This window comes from Sesamum indicum, linkage group LG7 (genome assembly GCF_000512975.1).
Source record: "Sesamum indicum cultivar Zhongzhi No. 13 linkage group LG7, S_indicum_v1.0, whole genome shotgun sequence".
In the NCBI taxonomy this organism is placed as follows: domain Eukaryota; kingdom Viridiplantae; phylum Streptophyta; class Magnoliopsida; order Lamiales; family Pedaliaceae; genus Sesamum; species Sesamum indicum.
In genome coordinates this window covers 7,134,628-7,145,764 of record NC_026151.1, presented here as the reverse complement: position 1 = coordinate 7,145,764, position 11,137 = coordinate 7,134,628, and the positions used below count along the sequence as shown (strand labels likewise).

The following is an 11,137-nucleotide window of genomic DNA, read 5'->3' as shown; positions in this document are numbered from 1 at the left end:
AATATTGTTAGTAATTAGTGCACCTTTTCAATGTCATGTCAAAATCTTTCACAGTTGAGATGCAGATGCAGATGCAGCCTCTTGCTTTCGAGCATCCATTCTACACTTTTGATGAAAACTTGCATTATTGCAATGAATTCTGAGTATTTTGTGTTTTTGTTATTTTTTTTGAAAAAATAGTAACTTTATAGATTGAAAAATGGAGTGGTTGAACGAAAACGATGCTAGTAAGCCCTTCCCGTTGGTGCCTTCCGCACCGGGACTAGCGTTGCGGGGCGATAGTGTGAGCATGAGAAAAATGCAAGCAATCCCCTATGATATTGCAAAATGAGCAAATTATCCCTTTATAAAAAAAATATAATAATTTAATTACTCCGGTATTTTACTTGCGTTGGATGGGATCATTCCAAAAATCGGTTGCTAACATGCTGTTTTTTTTTTTTTTTTGTATTGTTTGAAATTAGACTAAATTTTGATAGGTTTATAATTGATAAGAACTCACTGATCCAAACATTTTGGATCAATTTTAACTTCTATAACAATTTAAAAAGAAAAAAACCAAAAACAAAAAAAAAGGCGTTTATTGCTTCTTAAACACATGTAGAATTTCATAGCAAACAATTTGTTAGCTAGAAAATACCAAAGTAAACAGAGACTTACTGGAAGAATAAGTGTTATCACAGAATGCATGGAAGGAAATTACGTTATTCTTGAAATCTAACGTGATATTGCCGAAACTATGTACAGGAGTTAAGTGGTGAAGCTTTCCCCAAGTTGAAGCTGTACAATAGCTGCTGCATGGCGTCGTAAATCTGTAACCGCGAATCAGAAAATTTTCTACTCTTTTAGTTCGACGTGGGAACTGCAACATTTATATAGCTTGGGACGAAGATTCATGGAACGCGTTCTAAAACTCGTTGCAATGCCCTTTTGATTCCTTCTTGATCAAGTGATGTTGTCAGTTGTATTTCTTGAACCTGAATGACAAATCTATACTCTGTCAAGAGTAAGCGAAAAAGAAAGAGGGAGGAGGCGAAGGGTGGAGTGTTGTACGGCACATGCCTGTCGTCCAGCTCGTGCAAGGAGAGTGTATTGATCGCCGGTAGGTGGTGCCTGTAAGATCGTGCAAAGAAGATTTGGAATTAGTATCAGAGAAAAATATGTGTTATCAATGGATAATTGAAGACAAGATGGTGCAGTTGGTTCGTACATTTGAAAGCCAAAGCTGCAAATCTTGGGAAACCACACGTTTCTCGAATCCTTGCCGACTGATTTTCACATTATCTATGCTGTTAAAAAGAACAAGATGTGAATTATGTTCTGCTGGGGAACTGACATGAAGTTCTTTAAGCATTCGGAGACGAAAATGAGTATGTGAACCACACTAGCATGTCAAACAAGACTTCGTACTCGTATTATGGCAACATTAAAGGAATGAGTCACTGCAAGAACATCAATTATCCCCTAAAATTGTAATGAATTAGAAGTTATGGTAAACTAATACTATGGTTAATAAGTCAATGTGGTAATCTAAATTATTGACCATAATCGATCAATGTTTACCATAGTGCCAGTTGTGGCCAAAACACTGGCCAATAGACGTTGCAGTTGTGGTTAACAACTGTTTACCATGATTTTTCACTTTTGGCAATAGCAATACCATTTTCAAGTTGTTGCATGAGAAACCCAAACGAACTGTTAAATTCGGTAAAAATCAAATGATATGAAGATTCATATCAACTGTAATGATGAAAACATCTTTTGCAATACAACACAACCGTAGAATTATATGAGTCGATCCTCACCAACCAACCAGCGTTTTCAAACACGGGTGGTCTAGAGGTTATAGTGCAACATAGCTAATCCACAGTTCAGTTGTACACCAATCACAACGGCATTGTATAAGACTTGGGGCAATAATATAACTCACGCCAGCTTTGGATCTATAGCATCTTAACCATCAGTCTTAATTAGGCAGAACAAATGAGGTCATTAGACCTTTTTTCTCTGTCACCTTCCAGTCCATAAACTTTTGACATTGAGATGTCCCCGAAGAATAAGTTTCATTTTCAGATGTCAAATGTTATAAGCCTACTTTGTGATTACCTCCACATGAGATCACATATAATGGTAACTTCGAAGAGAACGAGGTTTAAATATGCCGATATATTTTTCAACTCATTGAAGCTTGAAGTAGGGAAGAGAACTGATTAATATTAAGGACAACAGACAATGTAAAGTTAGGTGACGTAAATTGATGGAAGAAAGAGAACTGAACTACTGAAGGTATAAACATGCCCGATAAGCAAATAAGGATATTAGAAACTTGGATGGATTACTCTTGAATCGTAGTTAACCATTCATGCACCACAATAGAAAAGGATTATTCTCTATATTACAACTGAGTACGGCTTAGAAGCCGTGGTATATCAATATTATCAGCTGCGGCCAGAAAAACCAATGTACAAATTTAAGTTTCCACCATGCTTAATCAATGTTTACGATGGTCTTAGCTAAGGCCAAAGTATTTGCCATCGTTCTTAGTTATGGCCTAAGCATTTGCCATGGTGTGTAGCTATTGCTAATGTTTTGGCTTCACCAGTTGATACAACGGCAATAGCCAGTGTGAAGCTATGGCGAAATACTACTCAACCATGGTTTTTCACTTGTATATCTTGCATTACCTTCTAACTGATTCACTCTTAGGTTGCACTAGATTGAAGGATTTAAAATTATGGACTCCAAATCCTTAATAACAAATTCTTTGAATTTGTGTGGATTTCAAATCCTTCTAGCTTTGAACTATTGTTAGATATTGATGGATTTCAAATGGAGTTATTTGAAATGTTTTCTCCATATTCCTCCCCTCAAATCCAAATCCATCAAGCCAAATGCACCCGTAATTCAAAGTATAGAATGCATCCGCACATGGACTGAAAAGAAAATCTACAAAAATATTTCGTGAATCTGATGACACATACAGTAGAGTGAGTTGTGCTCTTCATTATTATAGAAATGAAGGAGATCATTATCTAAACAAAGTTAGTTTGGAAGAAATTCCCAATTCTTGTTCGACGTTCGTTTTTACATTTTTGTTCACTTTACGTTTCTATTATTTTGAGATGTTGAAACTATTTTACATGGGTTTTGGTGCAAAAACGACAATATGCTAAGAGTAGTGGGGTTGACTTAATAAATTTTAAGGTGTGAGATTAAATGTGTTTGATTTTCCCTGTTATTTTATGTTGAAAAGAGCATGAAATGTGGACTTCGAAAGAGTGAAGAGTACTTGTCCTCTTTATATATGAGTAAGAGTGACAAATTAGGGTCCTGTTACTTCCTATACGTTCTACCACTCAAATTATGCTGGAATGAGAACTATTAATTTAATTTGTCAAAGATTCATTATCTTCTTTACATCACGCCAGTAATTTCAGGTTAAAACGAGAAACTTTATCAATTCATTAGAAGATTATAGTATGTGTGAAGTTAGTGGAACATCATTCGAAGTATTACTGAGAGCGAAGGTCTTGAAAATGGCCCTAACTGAATTTGAAATGACTGTTCAGAATTTCTAACTTTGACTTAGATAAAAAGAGAGTTTGTTTTAAAAGAAAAGCACAACTTTTGGTTGAAAATGGGGTAAACAAACATGTTTTTCAGAGTTCAGGCAATAATAGAAAAGATAAAAATAACTTTGGAAATGAAAGAAACAAGCAGTAGAGTCTTCAGATTCAGTAGACTATGAACATTGCCTTCCAAGTATCATGAGCAACGAAGTAAGAGAAAACTCCAGCAGTTTTAGACAAGGATGGCTAACTCAGACTCAGTCAAGAAAACAGTAAATAATGTTTTCAACTCAAATTATTGAGAGACGGACTGCCGATACTTTAAGTTACCACACTTATTTTGACCAAAAGTGAGTCTGATACTTAAAATACCACATACTATAATGGTCACATAAGCAGCAATGGATCTGTTAAAAGTTCTTTACGTAAACTTATCTATCTTCCTCTCTCCATCTCCCTAGGAGTATCTGTTGTTTCTTCTTTGTGAACGCATGCATGTAATGTTTGGAGACAGACACTAAATCATTGGGACCAATTCTGTATAGGTTTTGCTTCAAGATCTTTAATGATTCAGGTATTACGTAGGTATAAATAGATGTTATACCATCAGGTTCTAATATGAATGAAGTCATTGATGCATTTATAGATCAGTATATATAGCAAAGAAGCATAAAACATAAATGTGAATCATACCCATCTTCCTTCAATAGCTCCTCAACAATTGTGTCAAGCCCCGGAAGCGGTTCTATATCAAAATGATCACTTGCATTCAAGGCATCAGAATCTAGCGGCATGTCCTGTGAACCAAAAAGCTCATTTACTTCAACTGCGCACTAAAAACCAAGAACCGGTCAGCACAAATAGTGACTTTACTACACCTGAGGAATAACTTTGTCCAAAGTTTCCAAAAGAGGATCTTCCTCCAGTTGTTTTATTGACAGTGTGATCCTTGACTTTTCCCTGTAACATGTTACCAGTTTCACATAAAACAGTCAAAACAGTGTCGCTATATGCGTTTTTGTGCATATGTTAACAACGTTTTCAATTGAATGAAGAATAAAGGTTATTTCCACAAGTCACGATTCTGGACCCTTACTAGTTTTATTGACAGTGTGATAATTGATTTTTCCCTGTAACATGTTCCCAATTTCACATCAAGCAGTCAAAACAGTGTGCATATATGTGTTTTTATGCATATCTTAACAACGGTTTCAATTGAATGAAGAGTAAAGGTTATTTCCACAACTTGACTCCGGACCCTTACTGAAAATAATGCAATTTAGTGTCACTTGTCTTCCAACTGGGAGTAGAATGGTTTGACCGTTATATATGATCGTATGTCAAAATTTATTTATTGAAACATGTTCATGATTTCGATAGAGTCAAATATAAAGAAGGCATATTAGTTTTATCTAGCTTTATAGTATGCTTTATGCATAAAAGCAATACACAAGACATATAAAAGTAACACCAGTGTTATTGCAGAATTACCTATCTATACTGACAACTTTGACTCTCACTTCATCACCCTCCACTAGAATGTCTCTCACATCTTGCACTAGATCCCATGACACTTCTGACACGTGAACTAATCCCGTCAGATGATAAAGACCTGTAAAGATTTTAAAGCAAGATTGATATATCAGATAGTATAGCTATAGCATTACAAACTGAATAATCTAAAACCGTTGAGAGAAATATATACCATCTGGAAAGCGTAGGTGAACAAAGGCACCATAATCCTCAACAGATCCTACCCTAGCTTCAAAAATGTTCCCAACACTTAGTTGAGGAGAATACTTTGACCAGATGGCTTCTTTTTCTGAGAAAATCAGCTTCCTGTTCTCCTCATCAGCTTGGATCACCTAAGATCAAAAGTTGACAGAAGACCTTTTAGATGATTTGCAAGAAGAAGAGCGTAGAAAACAAAGTATTTCTACAATATGATCAGCTCCAAGTTAAATAAGAATATCACAGTCTTCTTATTCGTTATTACTTGTCCTACCACAGTGCAACTCCCCAGAAACTAAGGTTTGAAAGAAGGCTGTTTATCTTAGTAATATTCAGCTTTCTTGCAGTCTGATTTTCTCAATAGAATCTCTTACACAACAATACTGTTGTGGAGACCTTTTAGTTCTAAATATTTTTAGAAACTTCTGACAAACTCCTCAGCGGTCCACATCCAACTTTTACAGTCAAATAATCAAAAACTTCAGACAAATTTTATTACAGAAAACAAGTTCATAAAATCTAATTTTTTCTGGAATTTGCAGTAATGTTCCTGATTTTCCTTAAAACCGAAAGACAGGTTTTTTTTTTTTTTTTTTTTTTTTTTTTTTTTTTTTTTTTTTTTTTTTTTTTTTTTTTTTTTTATGTTATCCAACTAACCATGAGGAGTCAAAGAGTTCTTTCAGTCGGAACTGGAGTGAGAAGTCATTTCTTGTACAAGACTTAGTTGACCGAGACAAGAACCAGATCAGCAAGAAGTAAAATTCAGAGAATAACGCACAATAATTCTCATATTATGATGAGCATATGTACAAGCAGAGAAGATCCATAGTGAAGTCAAATATCCCCCTAAATTCCCAAGATTATAGAGGAATAAAGAACAAAGTGTTTTTTTCCTTTTTCTAGGCGAAGAATCAGTTTTCTCCAGAAACAAACAAAAGCAATATAGCAGGGGAAAGGGAGTGGAGATCAGAAGTCCGGACAAACCAGGCAACATCTGTTACCCTCCTGTTTCAAACCCTTCCAATTTGGACAGGTTGAAAGAGAAGGAAACATTGTTGAAGCCAATGCAACTTTGGAAAAAAAAATTAAGAAATTATTCTGTATTATTTCTAGAAATATTTGCACTCTACTCCTTCCCACATAGTAGAATAATTTTAAATAGAAAATCAAATGCGAAAAAAATCCAATAAAACGGAGAGAACAACCAACTGTTGTCGTTAAGTTTTAATTTCAGAAACAAAGCAAAATCTCAACTAAGCCACCTAAGTAATTATCTGACGCAAAACAGCAAAGAGCAACTGAATCCTGAGCTCATTTTACAACTTCTCTATTCAACTGTTGTTCTGACACTGAATGCTATTTCCCTTCCGAAAAGTTAGAACATTAGTTACCATTAGATCAAGCCAGACCCAATTCATGCCTGTCAATTCCACTTTAACAGGAAACAAAGTTTTTTCTAAATTCTTCTGTTCTGTCCTTATTCCAAAAGCATGAACATGTTATTGTAAGCTAACCTTGTAATTTATTTACCACCTTCATCCCGGCAGTTCCTCCAACGCATTTATTAGTTTCTTTCCGCCAAATTTGCACACAAGTCAATTGTTGCAAAACATTTAGGCTTTAGCTACCTTTCTTGGTGTTAATTATAAAGTAGTTCCCCTGTCTTAGTCATGTTACATCAATAAACAAAAATTCATGAATAGTGTTACGGCATTGTCTTTTAGACTTCAATAAACCAATTCGCCCATATTTCAGATTTGAAAATAAAAATATGAATCTGGTCTTTTTGTGTCTGCATATGAAGTAAGTTTTCAAATAACTTGAGATCTGAAATCAAATGATTATTGGATGAAATGTGCAAATTTTTCAGCACAGGCAGTAATTGGACTCGTTGTGGCAACCAAATTAAGCTAGAAGAGTATGCAAAATCTTAAAGAACAGAACACATTTGAACCTTTGTGCTTGACATGTAGCAAAAAGCTCACAACTAACTGGGGAATACCGAATACATTATATTTAAGCAACTAAAGTTCCCCATAATTCACCTATCATGGTTTATTTCAAACAGTAGGAGCTCCAATGAGAATTAAAGAAAAATTCAAAGTTCATGCAATATGATTTAGCATCAAGGAAACTGAGAAAGGTAAACTTTAAAAGAGCTTGTACCTTCATAGAAATTGTAGAACCTACCAAAGTTCTTGCTATCTCTTGGATGGTCTTGCGAGGTTCTGCATGATAAGTTAAAATTAGAAGGTCAGCAGTTCTTGCTGAACTATATGACACAAACTGATTGATCAACAACGTGGCATATGACGCTGAGTATACAGGATCATTAGGCAAGAAAGTAAAACCTTGTCAAAAGAAGGAAAGGAAAAAGTTACAATAAACCATGTATGACAACAAGAAGTATAAAAGAAAGGCGAAATCATTAAAATAATTATGGATTAGTGAAACAGAATTGGCCTCCCTACAATTATGTTGAACAGAAAAACTTATACTTTACATATTACAATTTGATAACATTGTATCTCAGGTTTTATTTCTTCCCTCTGACATATTTCATTCCAAAACTATTACATACTGTAAAAGTAGACATAGAATCTAAACCTAGCAAACTAGTAGATGATTGTTTGCAATGCCATTGATTATTGCAGATTGTTTCCAAGATGAAAGCTTGACATGGCATTGTCACTACACCATTAATTTAATTGTACAAGTCTCATTTTGTTAATGTATTCTATTAACTTGATCAATTTCCTCAATTACTTATGTTAGTACTTCCACCTACATTTGACTTGTACTCAACAAAACCTAGTTATTGTTTCTTGATTGTGCCAAGGAACCTCATCTTTATTTACTTGCTCCACATGCAAGCAGGGCTGCAAGAGTGGAAGGTGTTGGAGACCCAAACTAGTAGATCGACTGGAGGCACCCCAATGTGTAATTTAATGATTCGGTTTAAGAGAGATGCTTAGACACATATCATGGTTTTCATTAAAGGTTCAAACAAGTATAAATATTCAGTTTATTCAAACTTACGTGATTACAGAATGTAAAGTACTGTGAGTAATTAAATCAACTATGATCAAGGAAAATATTAAGACTCTTCTGCCAAAGTAGGAAGTATTTTGTATATATAGGAAGATAACCACAAAAGAATTAAGAAGAAAGTAATACTTTTATATGCAAACTGAAAATATTTACACCCTCAAGGTGCAACATATCGTAGCCCTTCAGTTGAATTCCTGGAGTGCACTTAAATATATATGCTTTATATTACTATCATTTCCATCATGAATGCTCCTTTTGAAAAATATCAGAGTTCACCATCTTCATCTAACTTATTATATTAACTATCTGAAATTTGTGATCGTATTTCAGATCTTGATATTCGGTACCTTATGTAGTATCATAATACATTTAAAATCGAATTATCTAAATTTTGTTCATAGTTACACAAAGAAAAAGAAAAGTCATATGTCAAAAAGGTGATTCATTAGGGAAATGGTAACATTCTATAACTTCATTAAAACTTCAAAGGAGCAAGCTGGTTTTATCTTCACATAACCTAGTTATAAATCACTTGAAATTCTTATATTCTAGACAATACAGTGAACCTTTCTTGTTGAGTGCAGACCAATATATGAATGATACGGTACCTTTACATGAATGAGAGGGGCTCAGCTGTGGGTAGGGAAGAAAACCAAGGAGAGAATAAAATGTTATCAGCAAGCCACCACCATTGTATCCTTCAATTCTTCCTTCATAGATGAGTCCCTTCTCATGATATGCCCTTGCTGCTTTCCAGTCCGCAGACCTCTACTTCTTTGCAGAACAAAGCAATAGGTAAGAAGCTTCTTATTGCAACATTCAACCAAAACTAACTAACCAGAGGATTATTACAGGTTCTTAAATTTTTCTGTTTTCTTCTTTTTTCATTAGTGCTTTCTCTTGCGTCCAAAATTAAGCAATATCATAGAGTTTTAATCTTGTCAGAGCTATCCAAAATTAAGTTGCATAGAATTCTGGAATATATCATCATATATCTTTCTGTCAAATATATGGGCTAATAATGTTATGTAAATAATGTACACATGCAGCAATAATATTCCCTACAAACAGCAGCTGAACAATAATATAATAACTGTTAAATGTTATCCTGTCCTTTGGGTACTTGTATCTGCTGAGTCGTCTTAATTATTTCTGACTTATCACTGCTGAATCGTCTTAGTTACTTCATTAACTTGTAGCACCCATATTTTCATGAGCATGGACATAAACCACATGGTAAATAGATGTTCTTTGTTCTAATAACAAGTCACTCTGTCACCTAAGTGCATGAACATACAGAAAATCTGTCACTTCGAATTTAGCTGTAAAAAGATAAAGGGGATCAATTACAAAAACATGCCCAAAGCAATATCTCAGAGTTTGACAGAGAAATTCACAGCAAAAGGCATGTAAAATTGATGTCATAATTAACTGGATTCAAGACAAGGACACAACAAGTTTCATATGTTTGTAATATATCACAAAAGACAGGGGTATAAGCACTCAAACTTTATGCGGATTTCATTTTTCTTTTTTTTCTTGTTAATTAAGACATGCATGAAAAATATGATAGAAAATGAAATAGGAGAGATGCATTTCATGTTTCATCCAAACAGATAATTCAATAGCATAAAAATCCATAGTTTCAGCAGACTACAGCGATTCTGCAATTAGACAGTTATGCAGAACAAGACTCGTAAACTAGCATAATAGCAGTTTATGACTAGGTTACATATAAGTCGGACGAACAACTACATGGTCGAATAATTGAACAACAGTTCATGTGTGTGAATCTTCATTTGGCCTCTACAAGCAGATCATATCCAGCAAGACTTTGTGGCTTGGTTGTCTGAGCCTAATCCAGCTTTCATTGCTCAAGAGTTTCCCTGAATTCAAAGATACTAGAAGTTTTCATTTACTCATCTATTGACCTTATGACAACTCTTCAGGCATATATATTGCAACATGGTGGGGTCACAATCACACTTGGAAGAAGCAAGGATGAAGGAGGAGAGACTTCAGATGTTCTGAGTGCTAGGGAGTTATGTCATCTGTTATGATAGCTTAAGTTCAAATCAAATAACCCATTTTTAATCTAACAAAATTCCATCAGTTTATCAGCTCTGCCAGTTCATGGAGGTTGAGTACAGGCCTGATCATCATTCTTCCAACTTCCAGATGCCAAAAAAGAACCTTCCCAAATTTCTATCACAAAGTAGTTTTCTAGAAATCTACAAAAGTAATATGGAGATATCATTTTGAAAATAAGACACAGCCTGAAATACTTATATTCCATTATACCCCTGTAAGTTAAACCAGGGGAAACTTCTACTCAGTCAAATAACATACTTAAACTCCTATTTGTTTATAATCAGTGATTCATAAATATAGAAACAAGTCAAGTACCCAGAATAGATAAAAAAGCAAAGACAGTGTATGACAATCTTTTCTGTTTCTAAATGGTTATTAGTACAAGACCTGGCCTATGGCACATCGAGTCTTTTTAGTTAATTATATTTCACATTGATGTCTCTTTACTATCCTTAAGATTCCCAATACGGTTCTTCCAGTTGCAGGTGGCCTTTCAGCTTAAATAATTTATGTTATAAGAACTAAATGGCAAGAAAAACAATGTGATGTGTGCGCTAAGGCTGTCCTTGCTGTACATTGCTGTGAAATATGTGTAACTGGGTAAAATCCACCGAAGTAGTCATACTTGAAAATAATGCTTACTGTGAAACAAACCACTCCACTTCCCTCTCTATAGAAAATCAATAAGTTTCTTT

General features: G+C 34.6%; 1 protein-coding gene across 1 annotated transcript in view; it reads right to left on the bottom strand.

Annotated features, from left to right (window-relative positions):
- The window catches only part of LOC105166476 (30S ribosomal protein S1 homolog B), an 11,527-nt gene continuing 953 nt past the window's right edge, over window positions 564-11,137 (bottom strand). Inside the window, exons 2-10 of the mRNA XM_011085846.2 lie at window positions 8,960-9,119; window positions 7,467-7,528; window positions 5,275-5,434; window positions 5,061-5,181; window positions 4,448-4,529; window positions 4,263-4,366; window positions 1,211-1,289; window positions 1,063-1,113; window positions 564-977 (exon numbers count right to left, since the gene is read on the bottom strand). Coding sequence (XP_011084148.1) covers window positions 894-977; window positions 1,063-1,113; window positions 1,211-1,289; window positions 4,263-4,366; window positions 4,448-4,529; window positions 5,061-5,181; window positions 5,275-5,434; window positions 7,467-7,528; window positions 8,960-9,119 — 903 coding nt within the window. The 3' untranslated portion in view covers window positions 564-893. The remainder of the gene's footprint in view (window positions 978-1,062; window positions 1,114-1,210; window positions 1,290-4,262; window positions 4,367-4,447; window positions 4,530-5,060; window positions 5,182-5,274; window positions 5,435-7,466; window positions 7,529-8,959; window positions 9,120-11,137) is intronic.